The sequence below is a fragment of the Struthio camelus genome, chromosome 9, assembly GCF_040807025.1.
Source record: "Struthio camelus isolate bStrCam1 chromosome 9, bStrCam1.hap1, whole genome shotgun sequence".
In the NCBI taxonomy this organism is placed as follows: domain Eukaryota; kingdom Metazoa; phylum Chordata; class Aves; order Struthioniformes; family Struthionidae; genus Struthio; species Struthio camelus.
In genome coordinates this window covers 32658678-32681682 of record NC_090950.1, presented here as the reverse complement: position 1 = coordinate 32681682, position 23005 = coordinate 32658678, and the positions used below count along the sequence as shown (strand labels likewise).

At 40.7% G+C, this 23005-nt stretch overlaps 1 protein-coding gene across 2 annotated transcripts in view; it reads left to right on the top strand.

The window, feature by feature from the left end:
• Positions 1–1598: 1598 nt before the first annotated feature.
• The window catches only part of MME (membrane metalloendopeptidase), a 58494-nt gene continuing 37087 nt past the window's right edge, over positions 1599–23005 (top strand). Inside the window, exons 1-8 of one of the 2 annotated variants that reach the window (XM_068953886.1) lie at positions 1599–1712; positions 4925–5094; positions 6591–6626; positions 16719–16880; positions 18463–18543; positions 19307–19402; positions 19510–19628; positions 20672–20737. In XM_068953886.1, coding sequence (XP_068809987.1) covers positions 4935–5094; positions 6591–6626; positions 16719–16880; positions 18463–18543; positions 19307–19402; positions 19510–19628; positions 20672–20737 — 720 coding nt within the window. In that variant the 5' untranslated portion in view covers positions 1599–1712; positions 4925–4934. Of the gene's footprint in view, positions 1713–4628; positions 4741–4924; positions 5095–6590; positions 6627–16718; positions 16881–18462; positions 18544–19306; positions 19403–19509; positions 19629–20671; positions 20738–23005 lie in introns of those variants that run through there. The other variant, XM_068953885.1, reaches the window with a different exon arrangement.

Here is a 23005-nt window from a genome sequence, read left to right as displayed (position 1 = left end):
GAGGCATCTAGTTACAAAATCACGTGTATTTTTAATGATTCATCTATTTTTAGGGTGAGTGATGAGACTTTGTATTATTTGTGTCAGGGAGGACTTTAAGGCACTAGCTAACTGTCAGGATTGCAGGAGCAGATGGCTTGTTCTAGTAACCAAAATGGAACTTTACAAGAATTAATGCAGGGCAGGTTGAAACTGAGGTAGTACTATTCATTTGAACATTGATTCTGGAAATGATAGAAACAGCATTTTCTCCACTCTTAACTGTAGGAAAATGCAGTATTTTTGTTCTGTAATCTTTTTTTGGAATGTTTTTCCTATGCTTGCTACTTTTATTGCCTCGTCTGTTCAGTGAATAAAACATTTTTTTTGTTCCTTTTTCAGATGGTCATTTTGCAAATACGCTTCATTTTAACATCTTCTCAGTTGATGCCTATATCAGCCTCCCCTCTTAATTGCATCTGCTCTGTGGATCGCTTGCTGTGCAGTTCTAGGAAATGAGTTCCCAGTTTCCACCTTAGAGAGGAGAAAGGGTGCACCTCTCTAGTAGCAGACATCTTAGTGTGTAGCTGGTAATAAAAGATTGCAGAAATTTCAGCTGCCATTTCTGTCTTAGATGTAATATAGGTGCCCTGAGGAAGGCAGCAGAAGCATGTGGTATCTGGTTTGGGACAGAAGAATGACAACAATTTTGTCTTCCTTCTTCCCATATTTGCCAATTTGTTAGTAAAAGTGAAACTTAGAGGTCTCTTGATACTTGGTTTGCTGTTAAATGTTAAAGCAGAGCTCAGGGCTGCCTCTCTCTCCATGCAAAAAGTCAAAGCTTTCTCTCTCGAGAAGAAATCATTAAGCGAATGAGGGCACATGATCTTGCAGAGAATATGTGACTGCATTAATTTGACAAAGGCAGTGAGTTTGCATGGCAATAGGCATCAAGCATTGCAGGAATTAGACCGTTAACGTTCCTTGTGCATCCCCTCTTTCCCTCTCTTGAACTGAGTGGAAAGAAATGAAAAGCCTGAGAAGGAAGGAAGGTGCAGCCTGCTCTTGCACTCCAGCTCAGCTGTCGCTTTGCATACGGCCTCGGTGCCTTTCACCCTCCTCCTGCGAGAGCGCGGCACGCAGAGGTGGCTTCCCAAGTCGGGAATGGGGCAGCTCCATCGGACATAATGCCCATCCGCACTGCCTGAGTCCAGGCTGCAGCCCCTTCTCTCTCTTCTACCTAAGCGCTCAGGGGAAGCTTTGCGAGGTGAAGAGCGTGGTTTGTTGCTGTCGGGGCGGGGGGTTGTTTGTTTCCTGCCCCATCACATTTTTGCGATCGCAAAGAGGAAGAAGCCTTCAGGTCACCCGGAGAACTGCTCGTCCAGCAGCCCAGAGACAAGGGCTCCTTTGACTGCAAGCACTTTGCGCGGCGGCGGCGGCGGCGAGCAGCAGCCAGGCTCGCGCGGCGGCCGGCACGGGGAGCAGGGAGCGCCTGGGCTTTGATGTCCCGGCGATGCCGGCGCCCCGCGCCCCTGCCGCAGCCCGCGGGCGGGCAGGGCGCTGAGCCCCGGCGGCGGCCGCCCGGCGCCCCGCCAGCCTAGCCTCCGTGCCGCCTTCCCCGGGGCCCCGCGGCGCTGCCCCGCCGCCTCGGGGCGCCCCGCGCCGCCTCCGCCCGGCGCTGGCGGGGGATGTGTGCGGTGGCCCCGGGGCCGGACCGCTCCGAGCGCCAGCCGGTGAGTGTGGGGTGGCGGGCGCGGCGGCGGCGCGGCACGGCACGGGGCCCGGCAACTGCTTTCCTGCCCCAGCCGTCACGCTGGGATTTCTAGCCAGTCCCGAGCCAGCTCCATCCCTAAGTTATGGGACTCCCCAACGCGCGTGCTCTGGGCACCGGGAAGTTGGGTCTCCGCGGCGGCGTGCCGTCTGGGCGGCGTGCGGGACCGGCCGCGGGTCGCGCCTCCCTTGAGCAGCAGCCCTTGTTCCCGGCACACCTCGCTACCCCGGGCGCGCTGAAACGCCCGGTGCTGGGGCGCCGGAGCCGAGCGCCGGCGCCCTGCCCGGCCCGGCCGGAGCGCGGCGCGGCACAGCCGCGGGCGGCCCAGGGCGCCACCTACCGGCGGGCCGCGGGCGCGGCCCCCGGCCCGGCTCGAGCCCAGGTCAGGGAAGCCGGCACACCGGAACAGGCTTGTGCGCGCCGAGCGCGGCTTCGAGCTCGTCCTCAGACCGCCCCGGTACTCGTTAAGGTGCGGGGAGCGGCAGGAGGAGGCAGTAGCCCACACTTCGGCTTACCAGAGTGATGCCGGGTGGCACTTGTTAGTCATCCCTAACAGCTGTGTCTTGCTCTTACAGACACAGACATGGTGTAGCTCATCCACGTGCATACGCTCTGTGAAAGTTAAAAACAAAAGAAAACAAAACTATAGTGATTTTGTGGCATGCTCCATGTTTCTGCAGAGACTTGGCTCATAACTAGGTGAGCCACAAGTCAATTTTTAACATATGCATTCCAAAAGGAAAAGCTAATGAATTAACTCCATGTGCCACCTAGGCCAGGATCAGTCAAAAAATTACAGCTGTCTGTTGTATCTAAGCTTTAGCAGGCAGCTGCTGGAAGGGATCAGAAGAGCACTAAGAGAAAGGGAAGAAAACCGTAATACCTCAGTTTTTGTCTGCTTAAATTATTCTTTCATTTTTGCTGTGCTTGCAGTTAGCACATAAAAAGCTTTTACTAGGTGTTCTTTAATGCAGACGCAATAGGCTCTCCAAATAACTAGAGGTAAAAAATAGTCAGTGGGATGCTTTTAAGTATGAGGAACACTCCTGCAGGAACAGAAAGATTAGCTCACTTGGAAAAACTCTAGTTGACTAAAAGGAGCATATTTGCACATGAAAGGTACAGTATTTATTGTTCCTCTACTAAACTATTTTCAGTGCTTTAAAGACACTTGCACGTCTGAAGACAAGCATCACTTTTTAAATTAGGCTCCAGGTGTTCAGAAGATTCTGAGGACTGGTCAGCATTTAGTCGATATAAAACCCTTTTTTTGCTCCTTATTATGACTGGAAGTGAGACGGGTGTAATGGTTAACTTGCTTTTATGTTATTTGTGATTTTCTAGTTCACAGTTAATGCAGGGCCAATTTCTCCAAACAGCCTCTAACTTTTATCTGTGAGATATTTCAACTCTGTGTCTCAGAAACCACTTGCTGACTGGACCAAAAACTTACTCTTCAGAGCAAAATAGTGGCTTATCAGGAAAGGTGTAATGGTCCCTATAGGCTTGCAAAGATAGAGGCTGGACAGACCTTGCAGGATTCCACCCTCCTGACCCACAGAAGACCTATGATTCTGGGACCACCCACTGCTTAATGTTTCTCGATGTCCTGAGAATAGTGACAAAAATGGAGAGGAGACACTGAAATAACAATGTTCTCTCGTTCATTTAGATAAAACACTGTTATTGTGAGAGGGTCCAAGGATCCATTGAGCCGGGTACTGCACAAACTCATGGAATACAAAATCTCTCTTTACTTGGGTCCATGAAACTGCATTATTTGACATCTAATAGAGATGCTCATCAGTAAACATACACACTTTGATTAAATGTTTTTTTCAGTGGAGGAGCTAGTTCGTGGACATTAAGGATAGAAAGAGCTTACTGAAACTAAGGAATGGGAATCAGAAATACAAGGTGCAGAGCAAAAGCAAGGGCTGGACATCTGCAGTAGCTTGAAAAGACAAAGATTAATACAGGCCAGCAATACACAAAACAGTTTAAAATAGCTGAAGTTCAAATCTTGAACCTGAATGTATGATATGTACCAGCTGAGAAGGGTTCCTTTTTTACTGCTGCTATTCCTGCTTATAGAAAATAGGAAGTAAAGGTTGTGATGAATACAAGAGGACTTGTGATGAATACAAGAGGACTTAAATGCCCTGACCTAGCCCTGCACCACTGGCCGAGCTTCCTGTGACTGAGTCTGGTCAATGTAGGTGTTTCCATTATTCATCCCAGTGGAACACTCATATTCTTCCCTATGGAATGGAAAGAGCAGGGCGAACTCCATCTCCATGACTGCTGTGAACTGAATGAAACTGTCAAGAATTTCCATTCGTTGCTATACGTGCAGGAATTGGAATCTGTATCACCAGAGGACGTGGTCTGGTCCTAAGCAAGTGAGAGTCACAAGGACAGGGCAAAGAATTTTAGAACAGCAGTACTGCAAAAGTAGCCAAAATAATCTTTACAGAATCTCAAAACTTACTATTGCATATACATTCTGGGAGTGAGCATGAATGAGTGAGCATGAACTCCCACCAGCAGTTCTGCATGTATGCATTGTGGTTACTTCTAATTTACATTGGTCTAATCTCAAATAAAAAGGACCTGGTAACACTTCTTTTAAAAACAGCGTGAAGACTCATCATCTTTAGTGTGAATCTGACAGGATCTCAGATGAGCCTGTTTTTTTTTCCCCCCTATTTTTAGTGACAGCTTTAAAGCTACAGTCAAGAATTGCTTACGTGATTTTTTAAAATGACAGCAAAGCACAATGGCATATTTTGACCTTTGGCATTAGATCAGTAATTGGGAGATTAAGTTAATTTTTATTCAAGCAGTAAGACTTGCCTTTTGCTTGCTTGTGAACTCCTGTACCATCGTAAAAGATTAAATTACACGGGTAAGTGTTAAAACAGGTGTTGGTTTGTTGGCTTTCCTTTTCTATTTGGTGGCCTCTTCATGTGAAGGAAGCACAATTAGTGGTATGTATCTGTATTTTTAATTTCATGGCTTACATTCTTCTAAGTGTTATAAAGTAACAAACTTTGTGTTTGGAAGGCTCAAACCTCACCCAGGAAACCTTTTTGTTCCTGTGTAGTTGAGAAGCCAATTTCAAGACCTATGACTCAGTGAAGTCCTCAGTGAATTTTCCCTTTTCTTTTTCAGACTCTGGGTTATGGGCAAGTCAGAAAGCCAGATGGATATAACTGAAATGAATACTCCAAAACCAAAGAAAAAACTGCGATGGAGTGCCCTGGAAATAGGGCTAGCTGTTGTAGTGATTCTGCTAACTATTGTAGCTATCACAATGATAGTTCTGTATGCAACATATGATGGTGAGTACATTAAAACTAACTGTCCTTGAATGAATAAATACATTTGAATAGGAAAGTATTTTAAGAAATTACACAAAAATGTTTTAACAAGCAGAATACAATTGTTTGAGCAAAAGAAAATATTGACGTTGCGGTATATTAGAATGTGTTACAAAAGACAGTATGTTGCATGGTATATATAGCTGCGTTACAGAAAACATTCAGATAATAAAAAGCATCTGAGTTCAGCTCAGAATTACTCACCTGATAATACAATGCTTTACCTTACTTAGTATATAAAATTACTAGCTGCTACATCATAGCATATTATATATATACACACATACATACACACATATACATATGTGTGTATATATATATATATATATATATATAAAACTAGACGGTATGACACAGTTATCTGAAATGTGAAATTGCATCCACGCTTCTTACTGCTGAAGACTGACACAAAACTGCTTTTTTCCAACAGGGATTCTGTAAATTCATTTGTTCCATGAAAAGTTGCGGTAAACAAAACATCTGTTTGTTCTGACTTAGCAATACTTCTGTTTGTAATCAGTGCTTCAGTAAGCAAAAAACTCTGCAATATACCACACTTCTGAAGAAAGCCAAAATTACAATGCATCTTCTATATTCCTGTACATATATGAAAATCATATTTTTTCCTTTTTCAGGATATTGTGGAAAAGATTCTTAGGGAGTATAGTCATACTAATGGATTTTCTGATTCAGTAGCCATACCAGAACATTTGAAAATAATTCAGTTCAGGCGGAAATACTTTGGTAATTTTTGCAAAATACAATACAGAGAAGCACAAGAAGTGCAATTTACATTTTGGATCAAACTAGAGTGTTTTGTTCCATTAGAAGTGAAATGCTTTTTTTTTCATTTTAAAGTATTTAATGGTTTTGTTTAAATTTTTTGTTATAGTCTAGTTCAATTATGGAATGGGAAATGCCATTCTGAAAAGAAAAATAAAAATTGTTCTTTTTTAAAATTCTCAAAAGGAAACATTTTCATGTTCCTGGACCTTGTATTTTGTTTAGAAGATTTCAGAGTGAATGTCTCAAAATTATCACACAATTCGTGCAAAATCTTCTCATTGTAGTGAATTCCTAAATTCAAACTGAATTTGCAACTGTCTTCAGTCCCCGTGAACCATTTTTCTTATTCCTTATTTCTCATAAAAATATTATTTTGCCCAGCTCTAAATCAATTGATAAACATTTTCCTGTGATGACTACAAAAATTCCACATGATGGTAGTCACCCAGCACTGAATGACCCTAAAGGGATGAAGATGATGGTATTTTTAGAGCCTGGTCCTATAAACATTCACTTAGTGAATGCAAGGTGTGCTTTTTATCTTTATCTTGCTGTATACGACAGTGAAAAGCACTTCTAAAGTGACCGCGTCAATGAAAATAAAGCCGACAACAGCATTTATTACACTGACTTTCCGTAGAAATTAAGGGCATGACTGTCTCCTTTTTTAGATGGGGTTTGCAAGACATCAGACTGTATAAAATCAGGTAAGAATGAAAATATATTCCTTCTAAATGTATATACTTTTAAACAAAATTATTATCTATTATCCCTGTGTAATGATCCCAGCTAACTACTAACAAATATGGCGGCACACTGAGGCATGAGATCTGCTAACCCAAACAATTTTCTTAGCATATTTCTACAAATGTAAAATCTTGCAATGTGATATTATCAGCTCTTACAAAGTCAGACTCTCTCCGCCCTGCAGAATGACTTGGCCACACAGTTTACAAACACTGTGGCCCAGTCACAGAGGGTGGCAAGAAATCCAAAATGGAAGCTAAGATTGTGGATCGTTTCCCAGCACCCCACATTGTGACCTCCCAGTTTATCAATCCTGAACGGTAGAAAATAATGATTTTTTTCCAAATCCAGCTAATAAATTTGCATGCCCCCTGTTAGCCAAGGGAAAGCCCTTAAAGTGAAATATTGTGCGTTGTGTGCTGTATTTTGGAGGTTTTCAGCATCGATACTCACTAACAGAAGGGCATCTTAAACACAGTAACAGGTACATATTATCTTCACGTCAAGTACAGCTCACAACTTTGGCACAGTTTCTGCACAGCATGACTGGCCCCTCTGGAAGTTAAGAGCAGAAAAAACAGAGTCTTAGGGAGACGCCAGAGGCCTAGTATGTCAATAGGAAACTTATGAAAGGCAATGAGGCGGGAGTCATAAAGGAAATGGGTTTGACAGTCAACACAACAGGACAAAAATGAATGTGTTTGCAAGCCAAAGTTTGTGTAATTTAAGCAAAGCATAATCATTAAGGAGTCTGAGGTGCACAGCACCCCAACGGCATCCTTAGGCCCCATTTAGACTTGCAGACATGCCAGAAACAGCGTAGAAGGGTCATCAGATTATTTTCCTTGTTCCTCTGGGACTGCTATTCAGGTCTCATTTTAGATAGCAGCCAAAATAGCCAGAGTAGTTACCTCACACTTCAGTGCTAGTGGAAGCATTCGCTCGTCGTGCCTCAGTGCAGTCCATTGTCTTAGTAACTGCGCATTGCTGTCCACACAGTCTAGATAACTCTTAGGAGTTATTTCAGGTGGTAATCACTGCGCCTTAGTTACGCCTCCAAGGTTTTTCTCTGCCACCTGAAAGCTCATACTGTGGTTTGGAAAGTTATCAAATTAGATACCTAACTTGATTACAAATTTTCAATATTTTAATTGAAAAAAGGAATACTTCTCAACTTTTTCCAACTTTTCAACGCAACACTTTTGAAAAACTGTTTGAAAGGGGTTTAGCTAGCCTCTTTACCTAATGAGGAATGAACTCAAAAAGGAAGAGTGGTAAATAGTTTGGAGAAAAAATGCCTAAGGTAAACTAAAGAACCCGTAAGAAGCGATTAAGTTAATTAGGTTGAACAGTTTTGTTCTTTCATGCTTCCATTCAAAGTTTTAACAGGAAGCAAAGATTTAAGAAGACGAGTACAAATATTGAATGCTAGATTCTCAATACAGAAGTAAACTTGTGAAAGGATTACAGTAAGGACAGCGATGGGGAAAAATGGCAAGTTTACAAAGGTATGTAACAGGATGAGGAGAGAACATTTTTTAAAAAAGAAATATAAATTGTCTCAATTCAACAGAGATAGTGACAAAATAGAAAATAAGATAAAAGGGTAGCTAGACTAAAACTTTCCAAAATTAGAAATATACTGGGTGGTTCTATTACCATAATCTCTTTTCATTTTCCATGAAATACACCTGTATTCTATCCACAAAATTATCCTCATTTATTATTGTCTGCCCTGTATTCTACAGATTATCTAGTGTGAACATTCAAAAAATACATCCTAGAGAAATGGTGAGAGTTCTGTCTCAAAACATGTAAAATGCCAGCCCAATACTAGAAACATATTCTATGGAAGCATTTTCTAATGAAGCCAATTGACATAATAGAGCTTTTCTGTAATCCACGTTCTGCTGTCCCTGTATAGGATACGAAACCTGATCCACTGCAGGCAGTGGAACTGTTCTTGTGAGTAAATACTACTACATATGCAAGAACTGCACATTCTGGTTTGGAACAAGTAAAATTTCCGACAGGGGGAAAGACAGCTTTTGCATTTTACCAGGTATTAATGTTTGATATTTACACACCATACTGTAAGCATCTGGGGAGGCAACCAGTGTGTCCGATTAAGTTTTAATCGCTCTAATTAAGTTTTAGCTATGGGACTATACCTCAAATAAGATATAAACAGATGCAAAAGCAATGATGTCCAATCGGAACACCTAGTTCTGGCCTTATTATAATCTGTACAGTTAGTATGCACTTCTGCCTAGCAAGGGTCAGTTATCAGAAGCAGCTAAAAATCTGTATGGTCTATCGGACTGCTGTAGCAATCATGTTTTTGTTTTGCTTACAACAAAAGAGGCAGTTAGGATCAGGGAGCCGCCACATGAAGCTCAGATGTGCTAGCCGTTACAGAACTCTAATTCAGTTCCACATACTGCATCTGACTGTAAATGTTTTACAATGGATAGCTCAAAGCAAAGTTGGGAATGACCAGCCTGAATTTCAAATTGCTGAAACATTTGTTAAATGAGCCAGGAATTCCTCATCGTACCATGGCATAATGCATTTAAGGTAGAAACTGCTATGAAAGTGCTGGGCTTTCTCCACACTTACCTGACCACTAAACAAAATGTAACTGTCAGACTCTGTTAAATGGGAGGCAACTGTCGGTAAGGTCTTACTCACCTAAAGGACTTGTTTGATTAGATGGCCACTAGTGTGAGTGGGTTCTCAGCTCCACAATCAGAACCCTGCAAATCAGAGGTCCAGAAGGGACTCTGGCTATTCAGTGCTCAAAGAACTTCACAATATTGTTCAATGAGTTTGTCAGAGTTTTATCTTTTAATAAAAAATCAACTTTAGTTTAAAAAATATAAAGTGCTTTAGTATAAAAAATATAAAAACCCAAGAAATAACCTATGTTATTAGTGTTTAAGAGTATTCTTAACTGGGATGAGTCTGCAAGTTTAATATTATTTCAAGTCAAGATTTCATAACAGTTCCATGTTTAAGTAGGACTTCTCTTCCAGGCAAAATTATATAGATAGAAAGCTAGAAATATTAACTCTGGAAAATATACTGAGGTCTTTCAAGACGTATAATTAGGAGTAGGCATGAGGTGAAATGGTAATGCCTTAAACCAGACCTGAACAAAATATTGGAAGTTTTTGCAATGAATTTCAGAAATTTGCAATAGCTACAAGCCCCTGAAAAGAATAAAGATACTGAGAGATTGTTTTATAGCACGTTTAATAGAGGAACTTCAAATAAATGACCAGTCAAAAATGTAATTAGATTTTGATTGGATATACATGAGGTAAAATATCAGTAACTGCATGAAAATGATATCAATGTTTGTGAAATCCACTCTACTGCAATATATGAAGATACGATCTAATTTGTACATTTCAGCATTTTTTGAATACGCTGACACACTCTCTCTTAATTTTCTTGAGCTTACGTAGGACAAACTGATGAGAATAGGGAATTTCAATATCTCTCATACCAATCTCACTTAGGTAAGCACTTTTTTTTTTTCCTCCAAAATCCTCCCCAGGTCACTGGTTGTTATATCAGCTTATATTACTTTATTTGTCAGCTATTAAAAGCAACAACTGGCAATTATGATTACTACAATAAAATTAATTATCAAAAGTAATTGTGATAAGGCTCTACATTCTTCAGTAATAGCTAGAAAACTGAATAAACAATTGAGAAAAGGAACAAAGCCAAACACTTGCTCATCAAAGCAATACGGAAGACTAAAGAAAACGACACCATGCATTATCTGCATTTGTATAGGTATGAATCATCCTATATTGCAATTAAAATAACAAAGTAGTCATCAGTCTCACGTTGATCATTTCCAGAGCAAAAATGTCTCGGTGTATACAGCCATGAGCATGTCATAAAGCTCCTCTGGGCGCAGGTTTCAACTCATAAATAACTTAGAGCACGTTCAGGATTCTGCCCAGCTTGAGTGGTCCTATTTATTGACTTCAAAGGGGTGATTCATGTGCTCGACATCAAGCTGTGTGCTTCAGGGCTCGGCTGATGACAAAATCACATTTCATTGATTTTTAAATATACCCATGGTATCAGCCAGATAATGGATGACTGTCTCAAGAGAAAAACTTGGGTTCTAGATGTGCAAGTAACACTCTTGAAGAGAATACCTAATACATAGGTCTGAGACCTAAGTGAAAGACTACAGTTTCCATGACTGAGCTCTGATACGTTCACAGTACTTGAAGTTTTGATTAATATTTGGTTAGTTTGTATTCTTATTAATATTAGTTAGTCTGGGCTTTAAAACAGAAATGTTAAGTAATTGTTTTTGTATCACAGTAGTAGGCAAGAAAAGTTGCACAGAATCTGACTACAAATAGAACAATCTGATGCCAAGGTTAAAGCAAGGTTTGATACTACATAAATCGATAATTTGCCAGGTGTACACAAGATGTGGGTTTTTTCCTGTTTCTCTGCAAAAGTGACAGTGGATAGGAACCATCTTTTCTTGGCATCAGAAGATTCTTCCACGCTACCATTACCTTATGACAGGGCTGGCGTACCACGCTGAACGAGTCAGCTGTGATGTCCAGTCCCAGCTATTAGAGTCATTGTTTTTGGACTAACACATGCCAAAATAATCCAAGGGACAATGCTGCCCTTTTGATGCTGCTCCAGCCTAGCAGAGGGACTCATAAGTATACCCTTAAAACAGAAGAGTTTGACAGTAATTACCAAACTACTTCTTATATTACAGCAAATAGCTAGAGCTAGGACAGGAATAAAATGAACCATTCAAAACATTTACCTTCCCTTAAATGAAATAGGACAAACTAGACAAAGAGCAAGATACCAGAGTTTACAGAATCACAGAATGGTTGGGGTTGGAAGGCACCGCCAGAGATCATCTAGTCTAAACCACCCCACCCCCCTCCCCCCTGCTTAGGCAGGGTCACCTAGAGCAGGTTGCTCAGGGCTGTGTCCGATTGGGTTTTAAGTATCTACAGAGAAGGAGACTCCACAACCACTGCGGACAACTGTGTCAGTGTTTGACCACTCTTAACAGTAAAGAAGTTTTCTTATATTTAAATGGAATTTCTTGTATTTCAGTTTGTGCCCACTGCCTCTTGTCCAAGTTTACAGGCAGAAGGGAAACCCCTTGCTCTAACAGACGTAATGGTAGGGCTGGATGCTGGGATTTCTCAAGAACCGGTAAAAAAAAAACAAGCGTCATACTTGGTGAACACATGATTGAATTCCACAGTTTCTGGCTGCTGGCATGATCCTGTATACTTCCAAATTGAAGCCAGCCTGCCATTGACTTCAGAAAGAAAAGACTCAGGTGCTAAACACTGTACCTATTTTTGGTGGGTTTTTTATGCTGCTTAGCAGTCCAAAATTGAAAATGTGTTGTGTTCATGGTTTTCTTCCATCTTCCAAGCACTGGAACATTGTAAAACCATCAGATGTTGGCCTCAACTATAACTTTCCTAAGCAAATTGACGATTCCAAGAAAAACAGAAAATAAAAAGCAAGTAAACATAAATACTATAGCCTGCCTACACCTCTCATTTCCACCAGTGCAATAGACATGGAAAATATTGAAAGTACTGGGGAAATAACTATAAATATTTGACTCACCCATGTGGGAGGAATGAACACTTGTAATCACAAGTCTCACCATTTACTAAAAATAATGTTTGAAAAAAGGGAAGGATACTCAGTATTCTGGCAAATGCAAACATATCACTAGCTGTTGCTTGGCTCTTGGCATCTCTCCCTTCCTTGACAGACTTAGTGCTAGAATACTAGTGGAGAAAAGCTAGAAAAAACTAATGGTTTGAGAAGAATACAAAAAAGAAAACGGGCAGAAGGTTTATTAAAAGCAGCTGGGAAACTGTCATCAAGAAAAGATTTCACTTGAGAAGCCCATGTCAATGGATCAGTCAATGGCTGAGTGGTCTTTGACCAGCCACTTTAATAGGGTCAACAGGGATACCAAGAGGCGGTACCAGTTCTAGGAGAAAATGTGGAGTAGGTCTAGAAAATCAGATGTAGAAGAGAGAGTAACTGCTGTGAATATTAGTCAGAGGATGCAAATGGTTTGCAATTGTAATGACTGAGGAAAACATTAACAGGAAAACTTTCCTGGCAAGAACTTAAATGATACAACGTAATCATTATTTTGTTGAAATGTATTTGATTCAGCTGAGCCAACTTCATATTTAATTATTACTTACATTACATTACATTACTCAATTGTAGTGTCTAGATTGAAAGCAACTCCCAGATTTGTCTGCCCCAAGTATTTTGACTTGGGTCCACCTCTGCACAATAGGCATATTGTACATGGGGAATAATAGTGCAGGGATGGTGTTGTGGGTGGGTGTTTTTGTTCGGCTTTGCTATATGCAATTTCCAGAGCGCAGAACACCAGCTCCAGCATGCATCAGTTCACATGGTATGTTTTTGTTCTCAGTGTTGCACTTGTATCACTAATTGAAAGTTGTTTCTGAATGTCTGTTCTAGACAATTTACTGCGGACTATGTACTAAATGGTTTCTTGGATAAAATGTAACTGAATCATTTAAGTTTCTTTTTGTATATCTTCTAGAGTACTTCTAATCACAGTTAGACTTAAGATGCTGGTCACGAGGAACGCCAGTCATCTCAACCCCAGTAATCTTTGAAATGTACTTCCAGAACAAATTCTTACCAGTTTGAAAGACAGGCACAACGCACTTGATACCGTTTCTAAAGGCCTTACGGCCATAATGGCCTGGTATTCCAAAGCTACAAATGACTTTTGTGCCAAAACCGAGCAACCCCAAATGAGAAAATATGTGGAATTTTGAGGCATTAGCTAAACATTTCAGGGGTGTCAAGATGCATCTCAACAGGCTTAGGCTGAGGGTCTGGCTAGAAATTAAGAGCGCTAACATCTTCAGCCAACGTTTATCAACCTACTTGCATAGAATTTAGCAAAGATACGCTGCTCTGTACCAGCTGTCCAGCAACTTACTAAGTCTGAATTTATGCCTCCAGAGGCCATAAGGATTTTTAAACTAATTTCTACATTAAATACAATAATATTACATTTATGCTGCTGCCATCCTGAACACCTACGTGTGCCCTTAACTTTACATAATAACAAATCATATTGATTCCAATTATGTACATACTTTTAGGACAGGGATTTTAATTGTAATCTCCTAACACCTCACAATAGCCTGCACAAAATCAGTATTCATACTTCACTTTCCAATTTTGAAAGTACTGAGTGCATTTTTCTGAGCTGTTTTGAATGTCTGAGGGATTTCCAGGGCGTGCTGCTCATTCAGAAATGCAATAAATACTTTATCATAATTTCTCAGTTGTGAGTCTTCTGTTTATGCTTTTATGAAGAAATGTACAAATAGCAGGGGCTCTTTAGATAACTGGCAACTTGAGGCATAATCTCATCTGAAAACTTAAACTTAATATGCCACTACAGTGGGGTTTTTAAAAAGCTTTTATTTGCCAAGCATAAATGTAGAGAAACATGTTATTTGTGCAGTTCTGCTTTAAAAGCTCCTTCAGGGTTGAATCTATTTTAGTTTTTTGTTTTTAGTGACCATTTCTCTGTTTCTATTATTCTTTTCTCCCCTTTTCAGATATTGTCTCTACAGTTTCAGATTTCAGTTTGTCCTTGCTCCATAATCCCAAATCCTTATGGAATCAAAACACTGTGGAGTTGGAACGAACTACAAAAAACATCTACTTCGTTCCCTTGTTCAAGCAAGCTTAACACTGCCAATGGCAGTGTTTATCTCTCTCTCCTGTTCTGTTCTGCCAGTACTAAAGTCTCCACAGTTTGGAGATGATCTATTTCTAGAGCACTACTTTCCTTACACTTTAATTATTAACCTAAATCATCAGGTTATTGTGTGCTGAAGTCAAAGGCCACTGCTGCTTGCTGAATATGTGCCTTGAACAGATTGGACTGTTCTTTGCAGGAGACTTGCGTTGGAAACTATTCTCCTGTCTTTGTTTTCTCTTCTTTAGACTAAACAACCCAGTTCATTCACAATTTCCTAAACTTTCCTAATATTCTAGACCTCTGTTTACTCTTAATTGCCCGATTTTTATTTGCCCCACATTTCTGATTAAGTGTTGAGTTTGCAGTACCCTTGGTTAGGTAGCTTTTATCTATGCTGAGTAGACCAAATGAGTAACATTATTTGTGCTCTAAATGATATTACTGTTTATATTTTTCAGAATGAGGTTTGTCTTTTCGGCAAAGTACAACGCTGCTGGTTTACATTCAGTTTGGAATGCACTATGATCTTGAGACTTCTCCTGTACCCTAAGTGGTCCCTCTCCATTCTGCATTTACATGTAGCACTTAGTATTACTTCATATTTATTTCCACTGATTATTTTTTTCAGACGGTATCATCTCCAATTAGTCAGGAAAATAATACATGGTAAGCCCATCCTGCAACAGAATCTGCAGTCTGTCCCAGCTTCTTGTCACCAGCAGATTTAGCAGAGAGTATGCTTACTGCATTATACAGGTGCTAGGCCACAGCAGATCCATGTGGAATAAGACTGAACAGATCCTTTCATTTCGAGAGGGAACCAGTATCTATTCTCTGATTATGTTTACCCCCTCAGTGCAGACAACATTAAGACTGTCTTTTCCGTTATTACGTACATATCTTGTATTCCAGAATGTTAGGTGAGTGTGTATAAGAATATTAGGTCAGATACTCAAATCTCCTCATATATTTTGATCTGTATCATCAGCTCCTTCTCCTGTGCAAGGACTTCCAGCATCTCTGCAAGTCTTGTGCCCTGAGAAGATAGTTAAACTAACATGACACAGCCTGGCAAACCCATACTGCCTTGTTTTCTTCTAAGTTGCTACAAACTGCTTGACTACTTGATACAGGACTTTTCCAGGAACTGAAGTTCCTCTGAGTTGTCTGTAATTTCCTGATTCCTCCTTTCCTCCTTTTAAAAGACAGGTTCCATGTTAATTCTCCTCCATTCTTCTGATACCTCATCCATTCCACACAAATTCCCAAGAATGACAGCTAAATTACCATCAATATTTTAGGAGGAGATTCACCTCAGTACAAAACATCTAACTCACCATGCACTCACCATGCCTGCTCCTTCCTCACTGGAGGCTCTGATCTTGCTCTGCTGTAGGTTGTATTAAGTAGTGTAACCATCTTATTACACTTGATCCTTATCCTGAAGACTGTTCTCAACTGCCCAAACATCCTGCCTTTTTGCTTGTTTTCTTCAAGAGAGGGGAGGAGGACAGATGGCCTTTCTTTCCTTTTGATATGGGTCCTGAGAATATTTCCTGATGCCCCTAAGTGAAGTATGTTAGATGATAGGTATATCCCTGGAAAAGGAAAACCTACGCAAAACATAATGCAGTCTTTTCATTGTTTACCACTATCTTTTTCTCCTTCAGATAAAATGACTGCAGTTTGCGACATGGTGTTGTGGTCTTATATTGAGCCTTGTAATAGCAAAGTGTGGTGAGAACTTTACCTGTGCAGGCACTCAAATATCCTACTCTCCTGGAATTTCTAACAGGTCTTTTATTTTGGAAATGAAGATCTTCCTTTCTGCATGTCCAGTTTCCTCCATTCTCTAGATGCTAACCTCCTCTGATATGTCTTGTGCTTTTAATGTCTCTTCTCACCACATTTCAATACAAAGTGTGAGTCAGTGAATGAAACACTTTACATTTTATTTAGAAACCTAGTTAGTACTCAGAATGAGGAGCAGGAACATTAGAGTCAGTTCACCCATCAGTAAACACAGGCAACAGAAAAATACAGAAGTTACTGGAAGTAAAATAATTCTATTTTGTTGTTCACTGAGTAGTACTTTGCTCGATCTAGAATATATTAAAGTAGGCTTCAGCCTATTCTAAACTAAACGAAGTATATTTATTACTTTCAGGATCAAAGCAAAAACCATATTCATTTATTTCCTCTAAAGATTCTTCATGTGTTGATTTGTCTGATATTACAGCAGCCCGAATTATTGAGAACATGGACACCACTGCAGAGCCTTGTAAAGATTTTTACCAATATGCCTGTGGAGGATGGCTAAAGAGGAATGTCATTCCAGAAACCAGCTCCCGTTATAGTAACTTTGACATTTTACGAGATGAACTAGAAGTTGTTTTAAAAGGTCAGTGGGGTTTATGTTTGTGGACTATATAAAGTTTCTTCTTTGGCTTGCACTTAATCCTAACAAGATGCGCTATCTAGCAAAGCTTAAAATGTTACTGAATATTTCAGTGCCTTTGTGTTCAGTTCAGGGTAAATCCACCACAAACTGTTTGTTTGGAGAATGCTTTGGAAGACGCTCTTGTTACGACCTTTCTGATATCTGAATTCCATGTGCTCACCTGCACATGTTAACAGCTGAAATCCACATTACCCTCGTGAACTAACACTAGCAGCCAAGCTAGGTGAAGAAGAAAGAGGTCTGCCTGTGTCCAAGTCAGCTGAAATGCTAGAAGTTGCTCTCTGGCAGCCCTAGGTCCTGTATATCTGTATTCCATCAGCTACCTGCCAGAGGGCAGGCAAGCAATTTTCTCACTAGGCACATCACAGACTGACCAATACTACTTTTTCTACAAAATGTAGTAAGGTCAAACTGTCCACACTCCCCTTTTTAAGATGAAAATGACACAGAGACCAAGAAGTGCCTGAGTTTACATTCATGCAGCATTCTCCAGATCATTCTCTCCAGAGAGTGAACATCTTTACTGTGTATAGCTTCTGGTTTTGCCAGCTTTGCAATTCATGGATGTCAAGGTGTTCCGCAGGCTTCAGTTTCTGTGGAGCAAATCACTTGTAAAAGAGCGGCAAGAGTGGGCTGCCCCACAAGGGGAGGCAAGTTGGAAGCCAAAGGCGACAACACGGCAGGCAAGGGCAGAGGCCTCACAGACAAGGGGCTCAGTCCCACAGGACCCAAACCCAGAGCAGGTCTGGGGATGGTGACCCACGTTCAGCCAGCAGTCCCATACTGACCAGGTAAGTCCACAGTGATGTTGCAGGCAAGCCAGCAAGGCAAGGTCAGGCCCAGCAACGTACAAGGCCAAGTCCAGCTTAACTGCAGTGGAGCTCAGGCAAGGACCATGGGCGAGGGGGGAGCTTAACTGCTGCTCCTGGCCAGCAAGCAGAGAGTGCTCAGGTGGAGGCTCCAGGTGAGGCTTCTCACAGCAAGGCCTCACAATGTAGCTGTTTTCACAGAAGTCTGATCCAAGGTTACATAGTTGTGCCATATCAGAGCAGACCCCGAAAACGTGCAGCTAAATTCCTTGCTGCAGGGAAGAGACTGAGGATTAGGATTACAGAAAAAAATGGTTACAGGCTGGTCAGTGCAGTTAGAGCCTGTTGGGGCACTTAGGGCCCTGGCCGCAATTCCCTTCACCCTCGGTGAAACCTTTCTTAGCTTGGTAACTAAAAACTGTCACTGAAAAGCTGGGGCATTTCTGTTTTGCAGAGGATCATCTACAGCGTATCTACCTGACTCCTTTAGGCCCAACGTGCTACTACAGATGGATGCAATTGCAAGGCTTATCAGGCATATGATATTCAGGCACGCCAGCTTTTGAATGCAGAAGCTTCCCTGGAATCTGAGATGGATAGGGAGCACTGATCCTCTGTCCTCTGGTCCTTAGGGTGGTATCCTCTACGGTTCCTTCACTGTCTTTCCAATATAGATGAGATATTAAGATGTATTTGTTCTCTGTGTATTTCAGATGTCCTGGACAAACCAAACAGTAATGATATAACAGCAGTGCAGAAGGCAAAAACTCTATACAGATCATGTATAAATGAAAGTAAGTTCCTACTGAATTTATAGCATATAACATATGTAAATATCATCCACAGATTCACATCCTCCACTGTCAGCACTGCAATGCTACTCTACTCCTAGTTTCTGTGGCAATTCCAGTAAGATAGAGAAGAAATTCTTACCCACCTTCCTGAACATTAAAATATACCATTTTGATAGAGTTAAACGTCAATCAGCACTGTATCTCTTATTTTACTTATTTTGCTATTTTAGGTGAGATTACATTACTTCAATTATCTGATTGCTGCATATATCTTAACTCAAATCTTTTCAGTTAAATTTCTTTTGAGTTGACGTCTTTTGTAGAAATTATCAGGAAAGAGTTAGAAAACAACTGGAATACCGAGCTCCTAGAAAGACATAGGAGATAATTTATTCCAAGAATTTGAGCTAGATGCTGCCACTAGAAGGAGGAACAGTAAAGCAGTTAGCAGTGCTCCCTAAATCACTTCTTTCTATAGTTTCCATAAAGTAGTTACTTCTCAAAGCTATTATTTCAAGCTTTTTGCTGAGTCAAAATATAATAGTTCTCACCGTCAGTGTCCCAAGGATTTGCATAAATTGTTTGCAGTAATGACTGAAACATATTTTAAAAATTAAATGTTAATCATACATGGAGCGTGATCCTGTTGTGATGATAGTGAAAACAGATTTCTCAGCTTCAGTATTCTGAACTCATTGTAATAGTATTATGTTATTTGTAAGCCTTAAAATGTCCTGGTAACTCATTCTATTTTTTCCACAAGCTACCATTGATAGCAGACGTGGAATGCCTTTAATCAGTTTACTGTCAAATGTATCTGACTGGCCTGTAGCAGCAGATAACTGGGAGTCTTCCTATGGTGAGTTAATCTGTGTTTATTTACTTTTCAGTTAAAATTTCTAAATTAGTGTACTAGTCATTGTTTACCAAACACAGAGACTGAATATGTATCTTTCATTTGCCTAGGTACCACATGGACAGCTGAGACAGCTATTGCACAGCTGAACTCTAGATATGGCAAAAAGGTCCTTATTAATTTTTTTGTTGGCACAGATGATAAAAATTCCACAGCACACATCATTCATGTAAGTCTCCCTGGGTGGTATAGCCTTGTTGATCATAAAAGTGCAGCAAAATAACTAGAATCACAAATATAAACGGTAACTAGGAGGAAAATGAGTGAGCTGAATTTTACTAGTTAGCCACTAGTAGATGAATTTGTGAATCTCTGTAGTTCTCAAACTTAATTCAGTTTTACAGCGTACTATGCATTCTCAGGCTACACATCTTTACTCCTGGCACTCATACATTGTTATTCCCAATAAGGTTAGCATAACTGAGACATGCAGAGATATACAGACACAATATATATGTACAATGGGCAGAAAATAGACATGACCTCTTACATAAGCGTGCAGGGAAACAAATATGAAGCTGATTTCCATGCACCAGGAAAAAAGCTCTGTTACTGAAAACATGGACTATCGTCCAAACAGCCAAAAGACCCCAAAGGAAGGGGCTTTTCAAGGTGTCCAAATGCCAAATTACTAATGGGACCTGCAGTCAGCTGACACAGATATGAAAGTGGCTGAGGACATTTGTGTAAGGAGTATGTCTTGAGTGCCCTGCTGTAAACCTGAGATGATCTCTGATGACGGAAAATCCCAAGGAAGACGGTACTGCAGGTGGTGAATCTTCACCAGTTACTCTTGAGATGCAACTGCTGCAAGAGCCATGATGAGCTAATCTTTCACGTAGATGGGTGGATAGATCCTTCACGACTTTGCATGTATGAATTTCAAAGATGCAGTAACTGCCTTGCTTGTCTGTGGACTGTTTTGTCTTCTGTTACATCCAGTATTTTAGCACAGTATTATACACGGTATTATACATCATTGTTCAGCAACAGAAGAAAAGACTGAAAAGAAAGACAAAAAACGTAAGGAGAGTGAAAAGAATTAAAGGAGGGCAAGAGAATGGGACAGAAAATCCCCTGTGGCCAGCCAGCTGTGAACAGAAGATAATCTTGCAAGAGTGAAGCATCAGCGACCTATAATTGACCAAAGACTAGTACAAGGGCATGTCATTTGGTCTCTAAGCACATTTTGATTCTTATTTGTATTTACAGATCGATCAACCTGGACTTGGCCTGCCTTCTCGTGACTACTATGAATGCACTGGTGCATACAAAGAGGTAAGACAGAGCTGACAAATCCCTAACTACTTTTTAAAAGCTTTTATCTGTATTTTCAAGGCAGGCATATCCTCAGGCGTCGGAATATGCAAAGATGACGCTCAGAGGATCAGTTCTTCCCCAAAGAGAGTCTAATACTACCATTGGGAAAAACCACTGGGAGAATTGGGGGAAATGGGAGCAGAGAGGTTGGTAATAATGACAAGCATTGAAACAAGACTGATCTATGAAAAAGGTATCACAGACTGGAAACAGAAGCTCTAACACGGATAAGCGTGTAAAAAGGCAAGAGATTAGGAGCTAAAGAAAAGGAAGTTAAGAGGATATACAGGGATGAGATAAAGGGCGAGCAGAAGTAAATGAGCAAGGAATGGAAGCAAAGTGGACCACATGTCCTGAAGGTGAGGTGTTATAATATCATGCCATAGATATCACAGACCTGGTCTGATCTTCCTGGCTGCACTGGGAGCCAAATGTTTTTTATCCAGGCTCCAGATGCTAATATGTACCAATTGTCTCTGCGCTGGATGAGAAGGAGGCACGTTCCTCTGGCCTCACTACACACCAGAAATCCCCACTTGTTTCCCTTCCCCTTCTTCCCTTCCCTCCTTTGCCCTCTGCTTCCCTTCGCTTTTCCCTATCACTCCCCTTCACAGTCTTCTGTAATCACTGAACATAGATGTGGAAGAAAAGTAATGGCTTTTCCACACAATTCCTGTATGATTCTGCAAGTCAGAAGAAGAGCAGCTACTTGACTTTTTAGGACCTCTTGGAAGGAAATAAACATGATACAATTTAGCTTTGTAACGCAGCTTCTGCCAGGCTCCACGGCTGAATCAAGAGGTACCTCATAACTGTCAAAGGCAAACATGTATATTAAGGCAGATAAACTACGAGTGCTAATGGATCGCCACTGTTCTGTCACTACAAGAAGGATGCCATTTCTCAACTATGACCTGTGATGCATCGATTGGAAGATGCCGAGGATGTCAGTGGAGTCCAAACAGCACACATTTACTGCTGCTCTCGTACCACATTTCCCCTAGAATGGGGGTGCATCACCAGAGTGAACTGATCCACTAAATTTTATTTATTTATTAGAATTAGCTTATTAAGCAGGAAGACACAATCTGATCATCCTGGGAAACGATTTTTATCACTAAGAGGCTTAGAAAGGAAAAAAAGGCAAAGGGAACCACTCAGAACCAAAGATCACACTTTTCTGCATGACAGATGTGAAAAGATCAGTCCTCTAAAGTCAATTTCTAAATCAAAATGCAGCAGCTAACGTATATGATGTCATGTAAAACACTTCAGATAGATACCTATAATCTCATATGTATTTCTTTAATTGATGTTTACTTATTATTCGTATGTATTTGCATTAACCTTTTAGCACTGACATGGGATAGCCCCTATTGCTAGTCACGGATACGCTTCAAGTCCTTGAGGGCTTAAGTATATGTACTTGCTGAAGTCAGACAGCAGCTGACACTGTGCTTTCAATTAGCCAGTTTTCTACCTCGTCATTAGATGGAGAAGTGATAAGAAAGCATACAGAACATTTTGGTTTTGTAGCTGTTTTGCTGACAATGCTACTGTTAATGCTACAATTAAAACTGATCACATTTAATTACAGATCATATGCTAGCAACAACAATCATTCACGAATTAACTGTTCAGAGAATCTATTACTACATGTCTTATAATAGCGTCTGGGAAGCTGCTCCTGTATCATGATTCCCTCCCCTCCTTCTATTACGTCCTCTACAGCACAAAAAGACAATTCCTGCTCTTATCTTCTGACCTACCACCAAGTATTATACGACTTTCTACTACCGGAAAGTAGAGAAGGAAGTATTTTTAAAAACAAAGACTGATCACTGGAAGGCAGATTCATAATATTCCTACAAGCACGAATACTTCAAGAGAGTGGTGTTTCTCCCTTCAGTCCTTGCACCCTGATAGCAGCCTTTTCTTGGCTCTTGTTTCCTGCTGTGTCATTCTACTCTTTGAGCTGTACGTAGCAAACAAGATAGCGGCCTCCTGTACTTTAATCTCTGGCTTTGTCAGGACTTCTCACCACAAAGCTACAAATGGAATCTGCAAAAAAAAGAGGTTTTTAAAAATCATTTTCTCTTTTAAGAGCTATCACGCCTGAGCTCATACAGGAATTATTCTGACACCTAAGTTCCTATCAGAATTTCCAAAAGTATTTATAGAGGCCATCTGAAATTAGCTGACTTCTTTGTCTGCTGATTGACCATG